Raw genomic sequence first — 23,154 nt, forward strand, 5'->3', positions numbered from 1 at the left:
GATTTCCCTACAAGAGATTTTGACGCCCCATAGACGTTGCAGAAATTCCCAGTCCACTTAAAATCCGCCGTTACGCCACAAAGTGAGGAGACTAAGTGTCCAAGCAGAAAAAGCCCCTCAGACGACACGTAATGAGACCCCATGTACGGCTTATTTAAAGGTGACCTTATACCGAAACGACCTTATTAAACTCGGGAGTGAAAGGGCAAAATGAGGAAGGATAAAAGGCCGCGCTGTGCCAGATCACTTAACCGTGTCATCGCAGCTTCAGCCAAAAACCATGACGGGTACATTTTAAAGAAGTGGGGGGGGGGGGGGATCAGAAATCTCGACCATATTCAGAAGTCACGATGTCATTTTTTTTGACAACATGAGGAAAATAAATATTATATATATATTTATAGGGCATCCTCATGGATATATAATGAAAGAAAGCAAATTTTACTGAACAAGATGTTACCATTTATTCAATTATGTATAGAAAAGACAAGGTTTAAATATTCCAAAGAATCCCTAACACTTATTGCCAAATAACACAAATTAAGGTTCAGGGGGAAAGTGATCAAACATGCATGCGACATTATATATGAAACGATACTGCCGTTGGTAGTTTGTGTGACGCTTCCCGTGTTACAATGCGATCTGTGCCTCTCTCACTGTATAATCTCATTTGAAAAATCACATCAGAGCACTTTAAGGACAGGGTGTCTCATGAGAACGCCTGGAACATACACCAGCGAGAGTCAAGACCTGCCGTCCAGTGTGACATCACTTCTAAATGGTAACAACCGCCCCCGAGTGGAAAACGACATCAATACACAATCCTCGGGCCTTGAGGAATAACGCTGAGCGTGCGCAGGAAATCTGTCCGGACATATTGGATCTTTCTACATACTTATCATCCTAATAAAAGTTCAGCAGTTCAATACAGCTAACTCGCAAGATGTAAAACATGAAAGATTACATACATACAAGACCAGAGAACATATACCTCCCCATTAAAATCAAAGGCTTTTATAGTAACACACTGTATGTGCAATGCTAGCATTCCGTCAAGACACAAACTCGCTAGAATATTAAGACAAAAAAAAATATAAAAAATCATAGATGGAGGCCAACATGTTCTGTTTGCACAATTTATTTTAATTCTTTGAGAAGTTAACTGGTATTCAACTTTTTTTTTTTGTCCATTAAATGAGGGAAGGCATATGGTGTAGTTTGAATGTTGAATAATCATACAAAAATAAATCTAAAAGACGAAAAGGTAGGAGTCCTCAATACCAAGAGCGTGCAGTACAGGGAGAGCACAGGTGACCGGCCGTGCGACGTCAACAATCCGGAGGGCCGTCGGGTCCGCGGGCAGCGCTGTCACCAGGGGGCGCCGTGGGGGAGGAGCGCACATGCTTGTAGATGAAAGCGTAGAGGCTGACATCGGGCCTTGGGGTGCGGCAGCCTTCGCATACGGTGCTGTAGTATTGCTTTACGAGCCGACACACTGTCCCTGCAGAGGAGGGTGAGCGTGATGTCACAGGGGGCATCGCGAGCACACAAACCCACGAATCAAAAACCACACCAGGGCTATTTGCACACAGCTCCGCAAAGCTTGGAGGAACTCCAGGAAAGCCTTTCAATAAATGTCAACTACCTATGTCAGAAAAAAAAACTGGACGAAGAATCCATAGACAACAGACAAATGAGCTTATTGATCGATTTTTAATTATTTTTTTTTAAATGAAGACTGATTACGTGCCTATTCAGAAACGGTGATCTTTTCAAATGAAATATTCTTAAAGGACATTTACCTAGACGTCAACAATCATTAAAATTTCCCGAAATTATACTGTCATGATGTTAACATGATGTGTCTCTTGCAGCAAAAATGCATTACCTACTGCGCAACAAACATAAGCCAGTTCAGATATTAACAAGACTAACATACCTCAAACCAGATATAAAACGATGCATCACGGACCTAATTGGATGATAAGCTACCAATTAGCCTCATTAGTGAAACAGCCGTCCAATCAGCAGCTGAGCCCAGGAAACAGGGCTTCTCATCACTGCCTTCTTTTGGGAGAACCTACATAACATATCAAGTTCCATTCCACTCGCACCTTTAACAGCTAAACTGACTCGCGTAGCTTAAGGGGAAGCCATGTGTTTGAAACCAACTACATAAAATTGGGAGACACGTATAACTAAGAAACACAGCAGCCCAACAGAACAGGCAGTTAATTCATAGCCATTAATAATGACTGCTTAGTGAATACACTGGCATTCATGTGAATGACACTATAAAACGGTTAGCTGACCATGCTGATTTGTAGTTATGTTTGTGTCATTTACCATCATTATGCTGATCTGCTTAATGTACTTTAGAAATGACCAGAGCACATGAGGGCTCTCTGTATGTGGCTTTATTCCTTTTATTGTCATGGTTACATAAAATCTTTGCAACTCCCCAGCTGATGCTACATCAAATAATCTAAAAAAAAAAATGTAAACAAAAGTCGAACGATTGCAAACAAAACAAAATACAATATGTGAAATACAGATAAAAATATGAAACAAAATAAGCAGCGCTGAAAAATAAAATCGAAGACCGAGGGGCGAGAGTCTTACCCACGGTGACGTTCTTCTGAGTGAGGAAGGAATGCATCTTGTGGACGTCTCTCATGAGCTCGACGTCCCCGAAGGTGAAATAGGCCACATCGCGGTTCACTTCCGAGGCCACCAGGATCTGCAGGAGAGCTGAGGAGACGAGCGGTCGCCGGTGAGACCAAAGTCGTGCAGTGTGCTTAGCAGTGACGTTATTAAGGATTCGAACCGGCAACCCAAAGGCGTCAAAGAACCAGCGCTGCTTTTTCAGCTCTTAACCAAATATTTAACACAGTTCTGTTACAACAAAGCTGAGAAAATGAATTAATGTGGGTACCCTATTAGATATAGGCAATAGAAAAACGAAAACCAATATGAGTATCTCATTAATCGGAGAATCAGTGACCCGTTGACTAGCAGGAGAACATTTATTACAAATGGCAGAGTGTAAATGGAAATTCGCGTGTAACAAAATGTATTCATACATATTTTAAAGCACCCTAATGCATAATACTGAATGACAATACAATTAAAGTTTTAATTACAATGGGCGTTATTTCTGTGGCATTTCTAGGATGCAGTACATTTAGCAAAAGGCCAAAACAAACTGGAAGACAGTATGCATACTGGAATTTTAATTTCTGTTTCTGCTGAAAAAAAATCTCAAAAAACCCCCAACAAATGGTAATTTGGTCGATTTTTATTGTTTGCCGAAACACCATATGGGTTCACATTCATTTACATCAGGTATTTACAGCCACAGAGAGAAAAGGCTGGACTCTACACGATACATGAATCCCGATTAGACTCTCCAAACTTACAGGATGAAGTGGAAAAAGCAAAACATGTTGGGGAAAAAAGCACCTTGTTTGGCATGTGAAATACCACACCCTTATTGACCAAATGATTAATCGGGACATTACCTTTGTGTGATTTCCTGATGCTTACCGTTCACGTTTGACCGGAGAGTCCGCCTTTAAAAAGGTAAATAACACGAGTACGGGTTTCCACTACAACCTCAATCTTAGTCACGGCCGAGAGCGAAGGCACAGCCCCTGAGACTTTTAATATTTAACGAGACTGGAAATAGGGTTGCTGATTAATGATGAGACGACAGACTCGAGCAAACGGACAGAACCCAGATATACAAATAAAAAAAAGTCGCACCATCATATACATATACAGTTGGGATGTTTTTTTTTTTTTTTTTTGACGTCCCTCGTGCCCGAATCGTGTGAGAAGATCCTGACAGCAAACAGTAACAACAGTGGCCTGTACTGCGAAGCGGGGTTACTGGCTTACCGGGGTAACCGGATTTAAGGTACCGCACTTTAAATGGACTTCATATTCGTTCACATACATTTTGCCCAGACTACATTAAATCCGACAAGATACAAAATAAGGCAGTAACCCCGCTTTGTAGTACAGGCCTCGGGATGAACAGCCATGGCTCAGGGCTGCCCTAACAATGCCATGCGAAAACGGATATTACTCCTGCCATTTGGCCAGATGACCCAGGCCAATGGCTAAAAACCTCTCAGGAAAAAAAAGACAAAATGGGAAGAAAAAAAAATTCTCATTCACCGTTGAAGCGAGGGGTGAAGCGAGCTGCTTCTTGAGATTATCTAAGTCAGTGCCAATCGAAGGCCACGCTGGCCACTGTCAGTGGATGGATGGACCGGACCAGGCAATCAATTTCACTTTTAATGGAAAATATAAAAGTTTGTCATCTGATCAATAACAGCAGGCCAGACAAATAGGCTTTAAGTAAATGGGAGAATGAGAGGTGAGACTAATGAAACACCATTACTGCTATATTGCAGTTTTAATTTTAAACTATAACAATAAAAATTCAGTCATAGAATGTAAACATTCGTAAGTTCAGTGTGAACGGTTATCAAGTATGGCAGCAATGAAATCTAAAGAGCACCAAACCTCAGCATTTCACACGGTGGGATGCAGGGCAGTGAATCATAGTCACACAGTACTGAGGGAGATGTTGGCAAATCTTATAATCTAACCGGCACAAGCCAGCTTTGCCGGTAGTGTACAGACCTTTTGCAAACCCAATGACAGCCAGAAATACATATATATTAATAATACATTATTATGGTGCTTTTCACAGTAATCAAATCCTATCACCTCTCATACCCTTTAACCCAGAATCTCTGCAATTTTCACAACGATCAAACCCACTCACCCCCAATAAATTTTAACCCAAAATCTCCCCAATTTTCACAATGATCAAACCCACTCACCCCCATTAAATGTTAACCCAAAATCTCCCCAATTTTCACAATGATCAAACCCACTCACCCCCATTAAATTTTAACCCAAAAGCTCCCCAATTTTCACAGTGATCAAACCCACTGACCCCCATTACATTTTAACCCAAATTTTCTCTAATTTTGACAGTGATCAAACCCACTCACCCCCATAAACTCTACCCAACAGGGTCCCCCTACTTCTCACAAGAATCAAATTCGCTCAACCCCATAACATTTCAGTCTGTGATCTCCGCGCTTTTCACCGTCATCAAACCCACTCAACCCTCCGTACCCATCACCCCACGGTCTTCACACAATTTCATGGCGACCAAACCCACTTAATTCCCATACCTTTTAACCTGGAGTCTCCCCCGAAAGCTCCACAGCCCCAGTTTCCCGTGGCCACAGCAGGGAGATTCTCGCTTTTCACGCCAGGACGCACAAAGCCGCAGTAAGCCTGGGGAAGAAGAGATGGTTACACGGTGAGGGTAAGTAATGGCGGCCAGAGGGACAGCAGCTATACCAGAAGCAACTTCAGTCCTCGGGACGGTGGTCTTCGTGTTACAGCAAAACAAACTAACCCCCAATGCCAGCCGAAACCACCAGCCATATATGGCGTGAGCATTCAGTAAAGCTATGCCAGACCGCCATGCAACTAATAATAAAATACAATTTCCTGCAGTCAAAATGTCAAGTGCATGCTGGGAATTGAAGATACTAATTTAAAAATCACCACCGCAGGCGGAGATGTATTCAGGTAACTAAAGGGAACGTCCAATTTAGTGAGGGAACACCAGATGCAGCCTCATTTGTGTCAAGACAAGAAACGCCACAACTACATACAAGTCAAATGAGTTTTCCCCCTGCGATTTTCCACCAAATCCAACACACTCAGTAAAAAAAACCATGCATCATACAGGCATCCCTGGATGCACTAGACTGATAAATATGAGATTCCCTATAACTAAATAAAAACATAAGCCAAAAAAAGTCAGTTGTTATAACTATAAATACTTTATATGGGTCAGCTTACATATTCTTGTTAAAGCACTTAGGAAGATGAATTACAGGAGGACAGGAAATTAATTTTTAGCTGAGGAATTAGGCACGTGAGCAAAAGACGAATGGTAAGTATCCGTCATGCCCCTTGACGTTGTAAATTCATATTGCGAAAGGGCAGCTCTGACAGAGAACCTAACAGCCCCTCGGAAGGATTGATCTCCACGCCGCAGCGTCTCTCAGGGCCCGTCAATCTCCAGGGGAGCTGTCTGCGTTTTTCAAGATTCCTGATGCGACACCTGACAGTGGCGACGTCTTGATTTCCAAATGTGAATTTTCATCAAAAATGGCCAAATACGCAGCCCCCCACCCCCACAATGCTACAGATGTCAATGAAATACGCAAGATATGCGATTTGTGTGCTGAAGCAGGTCCAAACACTTAATCAATTATAAACAAGCACCACGGCACCTCCTGAACGCACCGGGCCGGTGTGGCAGGACGGAGCCTCTGCACATTTTTATGAATGGTTCATCAAATCGAACGTGCGATGAACGCGACGTGCCAACACAAACAGGAAGGTCTCCCTTTAATTCATCAAGCCCTTCAGAGATCCATGCAGCCATGGAGGTTTCCAGCTAATGCAACAAGGATCAATGTCTATTAAATACCCCCCACCCCCTGTACTCTGTTAAATACAAAGAGAGGTACATCCACAAACAGGCGGAACACACTTATACAAAGTGATGTTAAAAAGTACTAATCGCAAAACGTTTACTGTACCCATTTACTTATTGCCAAGCGGTTAAATCATGAAAAGAGCTAAGAAAATTTCTGCAACTATTTTTACAATTTTAATCAAGTGAGATTTCATGTCAACAAAAAAATTAAACGAAATGTAATCATTACATTTAAAGAAAAGAAAAAGGTAAGAGAAAATCCGTTTGCAGGACTTTATGGGAAGTTGAGGGCTGTGGATGGAGGCAGGAGGTTGGCAGACCCATGCGGCTTCGTCATGAGGCAGCAAAGCAGGTGAGTCGAGCCCCGCACACATTATACCGAGCTGCAGTTTGCTATACCTTGGACGGACCCAGACAAAAACAGTACAACAGCTACAGTATGACAACCCCAACCCCCATGAATTCTTACTCCTAACTCTGGATATTAAAATTTCTGCCAAAACAGACTTTCTTACATGTTTAAACTGCATGAACACGCTGCATAAATTTGGACAGGCAGAAAGAGGCATTTAAAGAATATCCAGTAAAGTGGAAGTACTTTTCCTAATATATTTCAGAGACTGTACACATTACACCATCTTTTACCAGACAGACAATGAAGGTTTACAGTACTGCAGTACACACACAGAGTAAAAAGGACATTTAGACAGTAATGAACAGTAAATAATAAATGAAAATAAACAGTAGCAATGCAAAGAATGTCAGGCTTTCTAGGCCGCGTGGAGATCGGTTACGACAGTATTGTGTGATAGCATGGCTTTCTACAGGAAACCCAAGGATATGTCCGAGATGACACAAATCACCCCCCTTCAAAGAGTGACGCAACATGTGACAGGCAGAAAGCGCGACCCGCCCCAAACCCAGGGTACTGGCTCACCTTCTTCAGCTCCCTGGTTATCTTCTCCGGCTGAAACTGGTCATAGAAGCTTCTGAACTTCAGCGCGTCTATGGCCACGATCTCAGTGCAGCGGCGCTGCCAATCGTCCCTGCGTTGGGGGGGGGGGGGGGGGACACTCAAACACCTTTCATTTACAAAGCGGCACGCTTATTTTATCTGGGAGCGAGAGCAGCCCCAGGAGACCGAGCAGCAAATTATGCTCTTCGAAAAGGTTTGTTAGGGAGAACAGACAACAACTACCTTTAGGACAGGGAGGAGGCTGCTGGTGGAGACATGAAGTATAAATAATTGGAGGCAGAACACAGATTTTCTGCCTGGATGCTGCGAGGATATGAGGCCTTCGAACGGGCCGCTATTTAGTGACTGGGCTGTCTCTGCAAATCGCATTACGCCTCACAACTTCCACGACGGTCTTTAGCTACCGGGGTGGGGGACTTTTTCCAGTCCTTGTTTCAATAAAAGGGACAGCGCTAGCAGACATTTTAGATGAACGTCAGGATATTTATTAATATATAATATTGTGAGATTGAGTACATCACTGTGCAGGGCAAGTCTGGTAATCAGGGACACCGAGCTTTTTCCTGGTGGCCTGACTGGTTTCACTGGCAACTTCTTTAATCCCAGTCCAGTCCTGTGACTCTGTATCATTTCTAAGCAGTAACTAGGGTAAACTTGCTTAGGAAGGACATGCAGGGAGTAAGGCGTGAGTGTTGAGAGTGCTGGGGGGCGATGGGGGGGACGTCACCTACCTCGGCGTTTCATCCCTGTGGCTCCCGGCCCATTTGTAGCTCTCCGCGTAGCCGGTGTATTTACTGTACTGCTCCGTGCCTGTGAGGGAGGAGGCCAGGGGAGCGTGACTGGCAGGAATCGCAACACCTACATGTGCGTTGACATGCAGCCCCCACCCCTTCTCCTACATTCGCCAAGGACACGGGTCCCGCAAATGCCAGAGCCCCTTTTCAACACGACTTGTGGACCAGTACGGTCGGGCTTTTGCGGTGGGGGTGGGGCAATTTAAAACAAACACATCGTGAAGCACGGATCAGCAACATATTCTGACTCGGGTTTCCCATGCTGCCCAGGGGGCTGGCATCCTTCGGAAAAACAGAGGTAATGACAGGCAGTGCCAATGAAAGTAATGGGCAGGGGGAATCCTATCCGCTCGCCAGCTAGCTGTGATGTTTAATAGCCGTTCTCTTTGTAGTCATTCGATGTGAAGTCAGGCTACAACAGCAGCTGTCATCTTAATGTGGAAAAAACCAGCTATTACCCTCCACCCATCCACCCACCCGAGCATCACCGCCCATCAGAAAGCCGCGATGAACCTGCTGTGGGCCCCCAGAATGACCCGAGTCGACAGAAGGGAAGACGCTCGGATAAACGGGACTGCAAATTAACTTCTCATTCATCAGAGCTCGTCAGCATCTGTAGTGGCCTTGGGAGCCTCGATTGCAAACAAACAGCACTCGCTGTCCACGTAGCGACATAACCGACAACAATGTCAATGACCTTCAGGTTCTAACAGTCAATTCCACAATTACACTGTATACGGCCACAGACAAAAGTGCAGACAATAGTCTACGGCGAATGAACCACTTGATAAAACTTGACAAAGGAAACCAACACAAATCATGGCAAATCAAGACATAGGATGGCTGAAACATCGCACTGAACACTTACTCTGGATCATTCCATTCAAAGTAGGCAACCCATTTTTTTTTTAAATGGTCATAAATGAACCATCAAACCCATCCCAGCAGTGCAGGCTTCCCTAAGTGTATGATAAGCTATCCAAGGATCAGCAGAGTTCATCATCAAGTACATCCCTATGACTAGAGAAGTCTTAAAAATAAATGCATAAAATAAAATCTATTTGCAGCTTCCTCAATTTGAGCCCTTGTGATGCATAAACCAATTATGAAAGGAATGTGAACAGGCAAATCAAGCCTGATATATACAAGCCTCTGGTTTATTGACAGGTCGAGATAACAGTCTTATGCCTCTGAGGACGAGGGGACTTGTGTGGGTAAACAGTATGAATTATTCCTTGGTGAGGTTGAATTATGTCTCTGAGACAATGACAACGGTGAGAAAGGGGACAGTGGATAAATGGCAGGCCTCTCTGGGGGCCGCTTTTGAAGACTGCCTCATAAAAGCCTCCTCAGCAAAGAATGAAATCTGTGGGGAGGTGGGGGGGGCAGGGAATCAAAGAAGAGACACATTTCTCTTAAGATGGATGACTCGCCTGGGCTGAACCGTCACAGGATCCGAATAATGGTATTTCCCCACAACTGGACCACAGTCATGTGGCAAACCATTTCGACATCGTATGATGGTCACCGTGAACCGATCGTTCAGTGTCAGTACAGCTGATAGAAGGTTTCAAGAATATTTCAGCCATTTGTTGAGCAACAACTGTTGAAATGAAAAAAAAAGAAAAATATGGAAGAGGACGACTGACCAGAGAACTTGATCATCCCCTTTCCTAATAAAGAGTGACAGCTCGTTTCTTGGTTGATTCAGACTCTGAGCATTAATCGTCACTAACATCAAGCATAGTGACATTACTGCTATATTTTGTTATGTCTGGAAAAAAGAAATGGGAAAAATCCCATCCGGGATGTACCCTTCCCTGGACTCTCCAAGATTATTATTAGATAACATGATATTAAAAATGGATGGCAGCAAAGATGGATCCTTATGCCAGAGGGAAAAAAAAAACATCTGATCATCTTCTTCTTGCAAGTACACAGTAAGCGTAACCTTCAAAATGCCCTAAGAGAGGATTCTTCAAAATCCAAACTAAGCAAAGTGTGTGACCTCAACCGCCGCCGACTCTTGGCATTTGCGTCAACTTCTGGGTCAGGATCGCCATTGGTGAATCATCTGCCATCCACTTGATCCAATTTATATTTATGACCGTCCCGATGGCAGCCAGACACTGAGCAATCAAGAGAAATTCAATTAAGCCCAGCCACTTTTGCAGATTTCACCGGGGCAGTAAGCTCCATTAGGGACCATGTCGAGATGCATCACGGGGGAATGTAATTTATGGCACGGCAATGATACAACGGAGATTTGGCTAAAAATGTAGACAAAAAAAAGAAAAAAAGACTGTTGTTTTAATAAAGATGATGGAATGGCTCTCTCCATTAGTGGAGCAGGTCTTGGGAAGGTCTTCCAATAGTTATTTGTGACTGTAATGAAGTTAAGAGGAACACGGGGATGTTATAGTGGGGAAGAAAAAAAAGTCGAAGGTGACTGAAAAGAGATGGAGGAACCTTGATACAAGGGCTAGAATACTGATCAGATGGACATTCTCCACCTTCAATGTACCCTTGCAAGCCAGCTATGACCTAGATTCCATTGTTGCATGATGTAACGTGGCCAAGCTGACATAACTCCTAGGCCCTGAACACCCAACACAGGAGACCACCCCCAACACAAGTAAGATCAACACTGAGAAACCAGCTGTATCAAAACTGGTTCAATAGCATTTTCACCACAGCTACATCCAGAAGGCCAATGTTCTTCTTGCACACTAAAAAATAAAACTGCACATACATAAAACCTTTAACAAAAGGCTTAATTTAGATTATTTGGGAGAAAAAAAATGCACAACAGGAGGAGGAATCAACCAGAACTGAATACAAATCGGGACGCGTGATTATTAGTGTATGACTGAAGGAGACTCAAGGGGACCATTTAGGCGGAGCCGCACGCACGACATAACTTCCCCTACAGCCGTCTGGCGGGCTGCACCCGCTGGTGCGTACCCGCGTGGGTGGAGCGCACGGCGGGCAGGGCTGATGGAGAAGAGCTTTAGCCACAGGTACCAGCGTGGGTGGCTGCATCCCGGCGAGACCCACCCCTCTTCTTTCAGCTGCCCATCTCACTCTCCATCAAGGGAGAGCCCAGCACCACCGGTCCACTGGGGGTTTCTCACACTCTGGGTATATTTAAATTCCTCCCCTGAAATGCCACCACCAATGAACAGGACAAGACATCTAGTATAGAAGTAGGGTGAAAAAATGAGCGTAGCTTTCAGCCCCCGAGAAAGAGGAGTGCCCGTGGTAAGCAAAGAGGCACCATTTTAACTGCTAGATGGGACCTGTCCCGGCTTTAGTTGATGCTGTCTGGTAGGATGACGCGAAATATGCTCTTCACGCCTACAGTGAAATCTCATTTTCATCAGGGGAGACACGACAGCACTGAGGCTCTCACTCAAGTCCAGGGTTGCGGCTTGGACTCCTGCCCCGGTCTATTTGTGAAGCTAGAACATTTCATACTGCGTTCATGTAGGTTTCATCCAGGTCCTCTTTCATCCTCACTAAGCCTAAGAAACAGGGTGTAATTGACCCTTTACCCTCGGAGTCTGAATGTGTGTGTCTTGAACTAGCATCCCTACCCTGAAATGGTTAAATATTATTTTCAATGACAGATTTGGCCATTTGTAATGGATATGTCTGTACTAATAATTAACTGTTAAGATAATTAAACAGTATCCAGGGATTGCATAAAACCAGAGTTTTAATTTGACATATCCCAATTAGAGGTATTGTGCACATTCATGGAAACACTTGACACAACTAGTAATTACCCTGAAAATAGAGTGTTACCCATTTTTCCACAGTCTGGCTATAAAAAGGCAGGAGGTGCAACAAAAAAATACTGCGGTAGCAGATTCTGAGGTCAGGCCTTTAAGGAACACAGGAGACATCGACATCTCGTTTATCAGGAAACCCACCGACAAAGAAAACTTCGGTAACAAGGAGGACGTTCCGATTGAGCAGCATTTCCCTTTCCGCATGACTGCATGTTACTTACGATGGAGTTTTTATTAGTCTAAGTCGGTGCCTTGGGCCAAAAGGCATTAAGAGGATCTTTGGGCACGACACAGCAATTCACTCGAGTTATTAAATGCAGTGAGACGTAATCACATCAATGGCTCTCAAATCTAACGGCAAGGGGAAGGCTCCCCTTTCCTCTTAGCGGACCGCAGCCACGAAGGGAATCAATCACAGGCGTGATCCTTTAAAAGGCAGAGTCGGGGGGGGGGGGGGGGGGGGGGGTCGGGGTAATGGAGAACGGAGGCGGACTTCGGAGGGGCCAAACCCTGCTGCCGTCAACCGTGTCTCGCCAGATAGAGAACGCCTCTCCTCTTGCGGCAGATTAAAATGCGCCGCTCACGAGAATGCAGGCCTTCGCATGCCATGCACATTACGATTCCACAACAAAACCTTTGGGGAAGGAAAAGGTGGGGAGAAGTCACCGGGGGATAAAAACTGAGAAGCGGAGGAATAACAGATGCGTGCGGGATGCCGCAGACGCGAGATGAGCACTGACACACTTCCTCAGTCAGAGTGGGAAATCCATAGGGAGGCCGACTGTCGGAGGATGAGCGAGGGGGGGGCAGCCATAATATGCCGTCTCTGTGGGGATGGCGACATCACTTAAAGGGACAGCGACGTAAATGAGCGCTGAGAGGTGCTCAGTGACAAATGAGACTCGTCCTGTCGGGAACAAATAAGGGATAACGGGGCCTCTCGGCAGGAATCCATGCAGCAGAGACAAGTTTTGATCGGAGAGGGACGAGAGTATGCAGAGAAAAACGAGAGTGCAGCTGGCCCACTTATCCATTCGAGGCAGCACGTCAGATTTTATGCAAGTAGAATTTACCTTCCTATACCGTCCGAAACAACTCACAGCAAAAGACAAAGAGACCAAAAATATACTGTAACATACTAAAGAACACAAACAAATGAAAAGATACAAAGCTAATTTGCATTAGCAATTCCATAAACTATACGTAAATCTCATATTTTTGCATACACCTGATTTTTCCTTAAGTCTTTTAAGTCGAGAATTGCCGTATGCGTCCGTTTAAAGGGGTGTCCTCCTTGGAGTGCGCTTATACTCAAACCTCTGATGCTATATTATATAGATATATGAAGATATCACCCACAACACAAGGGGAAGATGGTGGCACAGGAGGTAGTGCTTTCGTTCGGCAACTGGAGGGTTGCAGGTTCGAGCCCTAGTTCCTCCTGACCCCATCAAAGTGTCCTTGAGCAAGACACTGAACCACAAATTGCTCCCGGTGAGCAGGTTGGCGCCTTGCATAGCAGCCTCCGCCACCTGTGTGTGAATGAGTGTGTGGATGGGTGAATGTGAGGCATGAAATGTAATGTAAAAGCGCTTTGAGTACTCGTAGGAGTAGAAAAGGCGCTATATAAATGCAGTCCATTTACCATTTAACTATCCTAGCCACTTTAGTCAACTATAAGTCCATCAACGTGTTATAATGAATTGTATAAGAAGAAATTTCACAAATATTAGGTCTCTAAAAATAGATAACAATGATCCGTTCCAGGGTGCACAAAACTGTGAACCATTTTAAAGGACCACCAGGATTGGGGATTCTGTCACGTGCGGCAGACGTACGCAGACCACCAGGATTGGGGATTCTGTCACGTGCGGCAGACGTACGCAGACCACCAGGATTGGGGATTCTGTCACGTGCGGCAGACGTACGCAGACCACCAGGATTGGGGATTCTGTCACGTGCGGCAGACGTACGCAGACCACCAGGATTGGGGATTCTGTCACGTGCGGCAGACGTACGCAGACCACCAGGATTGGGGATTCTGTCACGTGCGGCAGACGTACGCAGACCACCAGGATTGGGGATTCTGTCACGTGCGGCAGACGTACGCAGACCACCAGGATTGGGGATTCTGTCACGTGCGGCAGACGTACGCAGACCACCAGGATTGGGGATTCTGTCACGTGCTGCAGACGTACGCAGACCACCAGGATTGGGGATTCTGTCACGTGCGGCAGACGTACGCAGACCACCAGGTCCGGCTGCCTGCTGAGCAGCCGCACACTGGGCTGATTGCTCTAATGGCCCAAGAGGATGCTGGGATTTAATTAGTTTATGCTGAAAAATCAGAAAGGGAGGCAGATTCTGAGTGTGTCCCAGCATGGGTCTGGCTGTGCAGGGCCCTCAGGTTTCAGCAGTATGTGTGAGTGGAGAAGCCAAAGGCTACCTCAAATCAGAGAAGAAGTTAAGACGTTTACTTGACCTTTGTCCAAGGAACCTGAGCTCAGCCAACATAACATTCACATCCAGAACGGACTTCCTTGAGTGGGCACAGAGCGAAGAAAAGGTTCATTTACGGGGATTTTTAATGTTGTTGTTTTTTTGTGGGAACGTAATATTAACAGTATAGTTACATTGTTTAATACAGGTCGAGCTAACAAAATACTGGAATGATTTATGATCCAATTGTTTCCTAGGCTGTGTTTAGAGTCGAAAAATTACTCTGCTGAACAAGGAAGTAATGATCAACTACAGCAATCAAAAAGCCTGGTCCAAAGGGGGAGGAAGAGGGAGAAAGGTGCCCTTTTTCGTTAATGGCGAGTATGTAACCAAAAAAAAATAGCAAGTAGGCAGAAGAGGACCTTCTCCATGCTGATTATGGGATGGTTCCCTGGGCTCTGTGACGAGCAGCTCTGATGGAGAAGGGCCGAGGAGGGAGCTATTTAACGCCCCGCTGCGAGTACTTAAGGGACGGAGCTGCCTGTCGTTCCGTAACTGCATTCGAAGAAAGTTTTCATCCGTTTGTTTATTCAGAATTTTTTTTTGATGTGCGAAATCATCCAGTAATTAGCTAACAGGGGCCTCAGAGCTGGGGAGGGATGAACGGCGTGTTAGAGGGAGAACAACAAGAGAGAGGAGGACAAGAGAATGAAATGCCTTTGAGGTACGGAGGAGCAGCAACGATGCCGTCTCTGGGATTATCGCAATGACGGAATGGGCGGTCGGCGGCACACTGACCTGTGATGATGAGGCACTCGTTGTTGTCCAGGGCTTCGGTGAAGAGGCGCGACACGATGAGCTCGGGGTTGATCATGAACCGGATCTCCTCCTGGACCAGCCCATTGCCCGTGACCCCGCCTCCCACCATCCGGTTGGCAAAGTCCACCTGTGGCCCAAACAAACACAGATTTGGCGGCACTGGAGGGGCCGTTCCTCACATGGGGGCGAGCGTCTACACTTGTATAATCTGCACCCAGCACAGTTCAGATTACCATCTCGACAATCTTCACCGCTGAGATTCACACAAAAATATTTAACTTCTACCTTTCTATATATTATAGAATGCTTATCATGATGGGAGCCTCATTCCTTCATCCATCCATCCACCCATCCACCTTGGAGAGAGAGTGACATGGAGCCTGAAGCCATCCCCAAGAGCACAGGGCAAAAGGCAGAGGTTCACTCGAAACAAGATGTCTCTCCGTCACGGAGCACCGTCCACACACAAGTCCACACTCTGGGTAATTTACAGACACCAATTAGACTGACTGCATGACGCTGGGCTGCAGCAGGAAACCCAAACAACATGTAAAGCACATGCAGACTCCACACAGACAGCGTAGGGGGCAGGATTTGAACCCGCAGCCCTGGATGTGTCAGGCCACAGTGCCACCCACCGAGGCCATGCGCTTCCCACGACATTAAAATGAAGCACTACGTCACTGTAAGGTACCCTGCGGCAATATTAATTTTTACACAGCATGTATGATATCTTTCGGCTTGGTTTCATATAAAATGATTATCTTGATAATATTTTGAGCAAGAGGCAGAGGAAGAACAGCTAGAGGGTAGCCTGTAGGGTAATCTGCCTTGACGGCACTAAATAACTGATGATCTATTGTCCCACACATAAAGATGGACACTAAGGCACACTTAAGGCATCCCATCCGTCAGGAGAAATACTTGTAGGCCTGGGGAGGTAGCCTTACTGCAAAATAATGTTTTTTACATTATGTAAATGATGTAAAACATAGGGTAGCACTGTGGTGCAGCGGTTAGCACTGTTCCCTCACTCCTCTGGGACCTGGGTTCCATGTGTGTGGAGTTTGCATGTTCTCTCCGTGTCGTTGTGGGGTTCTCTCTGGGTACTCTGGTTCCCCTCCCCATAGTACAAAAAAATGCCGAGGTTAACTGGAGTTACTGAATGTACACGTGTGTGTGAGTGTGCCCTGTGATGGGCTGGCACCCCGTTCAGGGTTGTTCCCTGCCTTGTGCCCGGATCCCCTGGGATAGGCTCCGCCCCCTTCCTCGACCTTAAGTAGGATAATAGATACAGAAAAAGGATGGATGGACCACAGTAACCATGTTTTCCTAGGGATTCCTGGGGGCTACCTAAATACTTCCAAATAATTGATAGAAACATTTGGGGGGGCCATAACAAACATGTGAAACCCATTGGGGGCTGGTGTGAGGCTCAGTAGGTTAGGATGCTGTGCCTGTGCTTGGAAGGTCACCGGTTCAAATATCGACGTCGGCAAAGTGATTCCACCGTTCACCCCCTTCAGCGAGGCCCTTAACCCCAATTGTCACAGGGACTCTCTGACCCAGCTTTCAATTGTACATTGTTTTGGATAAAGGCATCTGCTAAATCAAGTAATCGAACATGCATTAATCCAAAAAGCCTCATTAGCCGAAAGAATCAACAGACCAAAGAAGGGCAAACCACAGGAGGCTGCGCGATGCTAGAGAGTCCATATTTTCAGCGGTGCTCGAACCAGAAACGCACCGCATGGGCCCCGTTACCCTCCGAAACAAGAGTGACCCCGCCAGCTGGCTGAAGACGTGGCTTTACGCTGGATGTCCAGTTCTGTTGGGACCGTTTTGTTGTGACTTTTGTGATTCTACACTGGGTAGCGGCAGGGGAGGTAGAGGAGGGAGGCCCTACAGCCCTAGGCTGGGTGAGGCCGAGTTTCCCTGACAGAGGAACAGACACACCAGGTAACAAGACCATTTGGAAAGACTGGATCCATGCACCAGGCAGCAAGGGGTCTTTAAAGCATAACGGAAATGCCGAGATCTGCTCAACGCCACGATAGGGGCAAATGCAGACTGTCTGTCAGGCGGCAGCTGTAGCAGCCAGGAGGCTCAGGCTGGACGTGCCATTTTCAATCCGAAAAGGCTCACAAAGGGATGGCAAGAACTCAAGATTTATGGGAACTGAACTAGTACTCAGAGTCCCAAGAGGGACTCGCTGCTGTACCACTGGAAACATGAACAAGAATCAATGGTACCAGCAACATAAACTGATCAGAAGTATGTAAAACGGACAGCAGCGGACCAGCACTGGAAGGTCTGTCCATCTCACAGGATTCTGAAAGATCCACATAGACCCTGGCACTCTCCTGCAGCAGCCACAACTCTTTGGACCATCCGAATCAGTGACCATCTGAATCTGAATCCATTTCCATCCGAATCAGTGACCATCTGAATCTGAATCCATATCCATCCGAATCAGTGACCATCTGAATCTGAATCCATATCCATCCGAATCAGTGACCATCTGAATCTGAATCCATATCCATCCGAATCAGTGACCATCTGAATCTGAATCCATTTCCATCCGAATCAGTGACCATCACTATACACCAAACCAGGGGATGCCACCGCCTGTAATAAGGACTCTTAACCACTCACACGTCTCTGACCGATGTGACCACACCAGACATTAACCCCAATTGTAAAACATGGCATCTCCAACTCAAAAAATATTTTCAGTCTCTCTCCCAGAACAGCTTGTTTGTTATCTGAAGAAACATAATAAAGTTTTCTTCAGTGTTCCGAAACGACAGATGATGGCGACGGACGTGCGATAGGCTGTCAGCCGCGGCTGTGGCGTGATGTGGCGCCGTGAGCGGCAGCCTGGCAGCGGGTCTCGCCGAAATTGCCCGCCGACTCGGGACAGCCGGGGGGGGGGGGGGGGGGGGCTTCTCAAGCCCAGTGACAGCCTGTCAAGCCCAACTCCTTTCTCCCCCCCACCCCACCGCGCAGGGAATCCATCAATCCGGATGTGGGCCCGTGGCCCAGGGGGTGCCCAGAGTCGCTCATGTGTACCAGTCAGCTGTCAGGGCCCGGTAACTGGGAGGCAGGCAGAAGGTGAAAGGGAGATGGGGGCCACCCTGACAGATGGGTAAGGGGGGAGCGTGACAAAACATAGGCACTCCAGCTCCCGGCAAGAGGCAAAGGCTTGGTAGTAAAGCACCATTCATAAAAAAAGGTATTTTTAGGGAAGTAATACAGGGGAACCTATGATTGGCAGAGTGACATCACCGTTGATCCTTGACCAACGTCATTAATCCCTAATTGCTCTAGGGACTGGCTGACTCTGCCATCATAATTATATATTGCTTTGGATAAAAGCGTTTGCGAAAAGTGTAAGTGCAAAAATGTAACTGAATAACCGCAAGCGATGGGAAACCCAGCGGTGATGTGGTGGTGACCCTCACCTGGAGCATCCCGTAGCCCTCATTCTCAATGGTGCCCTCGCACGTGATGTGCAGCTTCGTCAAGGGCTTCGCAGAGCTGTGCCGAGAGAAAGAGCCGCACCAATCAGCCTTCGTGAAAACAGGCCACATGACCTACCACAGTTTCCCTGCAATAAGTGCCGGATTTACCTTTCCCAGTCCGGAAATTCGGTCACACTCTGCCTCGTAAACGTCACCAGGCCAGTGGGCACTGATTGGCACATGGGAGAATGTCAAAGTTACCAAGGATTAACACAAACACAGTGAGTCAATATATAACTCAGTAATCACAGAGCAGATACTGCCTTATCGGGGTAACTTGTCAGATTTAAGGCAGTCTAGGCAAAATGTAAGTGAACGAATATGAGGTCCATTTAAACTGTGGTACCTCAAATCCGACAAGTTACCCTGATAAGCCAGTAACTCTGCTTGTTAGTACTGACCACTGGACCGATGCCCATGAATCAAACGAAAAACTAGCGTGGAGCTACGAAAGCTCACCTTTCTCCGTAACCCGTCTGAAGTAGCAAAACAGCGTTTTGAGCTTCTCCACCTTCTTCGGGGAAGAACCTTCAAACAACCTAAATGAATGAAGAGAGGAGGAGGAGGTCAGCTCTTCCACGTAATGTGGACTGTGGTAATTTCTGCAAAACAGAAGAGTAATTATTCCATTAAGACCCCATGCCAGCAGACGTATTCGTCGGAGGGTCATGCCATTCATCAGAGAGCTTTTAGCTATAACACTATCTCAAAAGATCAATGGCAAAATTAATACTGCTTTAAAATGATGCGTTTCTTACGCAACTGCTCCCTTCCCCTCAACCACCCCCCCGGCACAAAACACCTCCCTACAGCTAAAGCCCTTCCTGTGCTCTGCCTTCCCCCCCCATCAGGCAGGTATAAATATACTTCTCCCAGGGCGGTATAAATCATAGCCCCCATTCCCTAGCCCCACGCCCACCCCCGGCTGAGTTTGTGACGGGCAGTCATTTCGCTCCGATGCAAATTAACCCCCCGCCCAGATGGAGCACCGTGCTTCCATCCAAACTATCGGCCCTTTTGGAGACGCTGAAAATCCATCGGACCAGTAAGTCGCGGATAAGTCGCCCTGAGGCCAGGCACTGCGGTACTGTGCCCTGGTGCGACTTCGCAGGACCAGCTCAGAGAGGGAGAGCAGGCCACTTGTCCCTGAGGGACACGCATCAAACTATAGGATTTTTTCAAGGAGGACATTACAAACAAAGGAAACGCACACAAAGTGAGCGGAACTGGAAGCGAGGATGCATAGTGCGGCTTCTCACATCTAGGCCATTGCTGTCTTCCAGCTAAACGCGCGATTCTATTCCGCCTTCCTCTTGCCTGTCAAGCACCATTATTCTATTTTTTTTTCTAAAAAGCACAACAAATCATAGAATGAAGCTGATGCATAAAATGCCTTCAGGGAAACAGGGAAAACATCAAGAGAGTTTTTTTTTTAAGTGGGTTCCTGCCTTCTACCAAACCAGCAGCAGCAACCCTACAACATGTGACATGGTCATTCAAGTAAGGCGGCCATTAGGGTGACAAGGAAGCTTCTGGTACCTTTTCGGATGAAAGGTCAAACAAATCAACAAATGGCTCTCTAGGGGATTTCTAAAGACGACCAAATCAACCGGTTTCGGTGTTCAGAGTCAGAGCCACGCAGCAAATCCATTCTGGAACTACTTGTCATAAGCACATACAACTCTGGGGAAAAAAAATATGCATTTCTGCTAAATGAGGAGCATTGTAGGTAATTCTAATAAAGCAAAAGCTTTATTAACACCCGTGGGCCAGTTCAGCCAGTTACGGCTTCAAGAAAGAGTACCAGATTAATTAAAACGACAAAACGTCAGGCTCCGCAAAAACGCCAACGTTACATTCAGAGATAAGCAAACCTGATAACGTAAAGTGGAGTTCCACTCAATTAGGTGCCATCGAACTGGCAGGAACCATACATCAGCAGCCTCTTTCACTTTAAAGTGCAAGAAACAAATGCCCCCCTCAACCAAAACTGGCCAAGAAGCAGAATTAAATGCTGATGCCGAGGACGGCCGCACTGACCAGCAAACCCCCGGCCCGACCTCCTGTTGTCACGGTGCCCGATCTGAATCGATGCTAATTTTATTCCTCCTTCCATTTAGATAATAACAAGCTCATGCCAACAGAGATACATGCCGGTCACATCGGAGACTCGTCAATGAAGGGCTGTGGTTCCCTTAAGGAGATTGGCCATTGCATTACACTAATCCCATAAAGCCGGTTTGAGGAGGGGGGGCCCTGCTGAAGGCCACACACGCGCACACCCAACAACCGCAACATTTTGCCGCTCCAAGGGCAAATGAAATCGTACCAAACATAAAATCCCTAAAGATGTCGAGCTACAACTAAAACACTAAGCAAAATGATTAAGACTCACATTGATAACATCAACCTAAAAGAGACACCTTTATCATGGACGTACATTACAGAGATCTTCTGTGAAGCAGCAAAGCGGTGATGCTCCTTCAGTGTTAAAGCTGCGTGAGGGGTTTACGTGTCCTCCTGTCATGCAGGTCCCCCTCACTGTCATCCCGCAGTGCACAGATATGCATTTTGGCTAACAGGTGTTTCTGATCTGCCCGCTGTGTTAGTGCCCTGCAAACAGAGTTGGGTAATTCAGGTCCAGAGAGTAAAAATCCCAACCGGGATTTTGTTTCAATCAACCAGTTGAGTACTCTGTGACTGTGACTCTATGCTCAACTGGTTGGTTGAAACAAAATCTTGGTCTGGACTTTTACTCTCTGGGCCTGAATTACACAACTATGCCTGCAATAGACTTCCAAGGTACTCTTGTTCAAAGACCTGCCACAACTGCTGAAAATCTGAACATTAGCACTGGTTCAATGCGCAGTGACAGGTATCGTTAACCACGTAACCCTGAAGCATAAAAATGCATAAATGATATATACAAACATACATATACACCTACACATACATATATGTATATACATACATACATACATACATACAAGGTGAGGGGATCTAAACAATTTCATACATCATGTGAAGACATCACAATACTGTGAACAGCACTGTTTAAAGAGACAAACGCTAGGTTTCATTACGACAGTGGCGGGGAGGGGTCTCCCTGCGCACACGCTCAGTACAGACGATGATGTCACCCCGTGGAGCCGGAATCTGTGTTTGATTTGTGTGCTGTGAGGGTTGCCTTGGTCTTAAATGCAACAGGCCAATTGTGCTTGTTGTTGGAAGCTGAGAGGCAAGAGTTCACTGGGTCAACCCCTTGTCCGGAATAAGCTTTCAATGAAACAGGCAGGGAAGAAGGTGGGAGAGGGGAAATGCAGGTGCTCAGGGACGTGACACGAGACTTTTGTCCAAAGGCAGTGTATGTTCAGATTTACAGTTTTGCTTCTTTCATCACCAGAATAAGTACCGTCACTGAAAAATAACGTGTTTTCCTATTTCATAATGAACCGCTACTGTACACTACAATACAAGAAAATGAACTATTTATGACTTACACAAAAGACAAAAGATGCCGAGATCATTTCCCACACATTATTCATTCATGAGACAATGTTGCACCGTTTATGTTTAAAAGAAAATTAACACGTTTTACTGATAGCATGTAACACTATAAACAGAAAATATTCATGCCAAATTAATTTCAGTCTGAATCCATTTCAATCACATCATTAGTAAGATTTTGTTGCTGACAAAAGGAAATATGATGATTGGTCCCGACTAGTTCCATTACCCTTGGAGTTACTAAAAGCCAATAACCAGAACTGCCACTAAATGTGTTTAAAGCTTTAAATTACATGAGTGAAAAGACTATCAAACAGCAACATAAAAATGAATGAGAAATATTGTCACTGTATAGTGTCACTTTGTAGTAATTCTGCAATAATCAAAACAAACATTTGGATTTAAAAACGTGCTTATATATTGTAGCTTTTGAGAATGCGTACTGCATAGATAGCATAATCAGCTGCTTTTATCTGAATATTATGCTACAAATAATACATAAGAACAGCAGGAACTCATGAGCGGAATTCAGACTCTATAGTGATTAACGGTTTAAGCAAACCCTGATCACCCAAACGTATTACATACAAATCTGTTTTAAACAAATTTTGCTGGTAAATTAATAGCTTCAGATCCCCCAAGAATTTCACCAGTGCCATTTCACTGTAGTGGAACTGCATCCAGTGACTGCAGCATAAAGATTCCCTACAGAAAGAAAGACTGGACAGTCAGCTCAAGGTCTAGTAATATAACAAAA

General features: G+C 45.7%; 1 protein-coding gene across 3 annotated transcripts in view; it reads right to left on the reverse strand.

The window, feature by feature from the left end:
- Positions 1–439: 439 nt before the first annotated feature.
- Positions 440–23,154, reverse strand: part of parga (poly (ADP-ribose) glycohydrolase a) — a 42,314-nt gene continuing 19,599 nt past the window's right edge. For all 3 annotated transcript variants that reach the window (XM_048988035.1, XM_048988036.1, XM_048988033.1), the window contains 9 exons: positions 19,350–19,429; positions 18,999–19,059; positions 18,831–18,906; positions 15,346–15,493; positions 8,252–8,330; positions 7,482–7,590; positions 5,217–5,322; positions 2,623–2,751; positions 440–1,501 (listed from right to left, as the gene is read on the reverse strand). In XM_048988035.1, the coding sequence (XP_048843992.1) occupies positions 1,329–1,501; positions 2,623–2,751; positions 5,217–5,322; positions 7,482–7,590; positions 8,252–8,330; positions 15,346–15,493; positions 18,831–18,906; positions 18,999–19,059; positions 19,350–19,429 (961 nt within the window). In that variant the 3' untranslated portion in view covers positions 440–1,328. The remainder of the gene's footprint in view (positions 1,502–2,622; positions 2,752–5,216; positions 5,323–7,481; positions 7,591–8,251; positions 8,331–15,345; positions 15,494–18,830; positions 18,907–18,998; positions 19,060–19,349; positions 19,430–23,154) is intronic.

Source organism: Brienomyrus brachyistius, chromosome 20, assembly GCF_023856365.1.
Source record: "Brienomyrus brachyistius isolate T26 chromosome 20, BBRACH_0.4, whole genome shotgun sequence".
Classification (NCBI taxonomy): Eukaryota; Metazoa; Chordata; class Actinopteri; order Osteoglossiformes; family Mormyridae; genus Brienomyrus; species Brienomyrus brachyistius.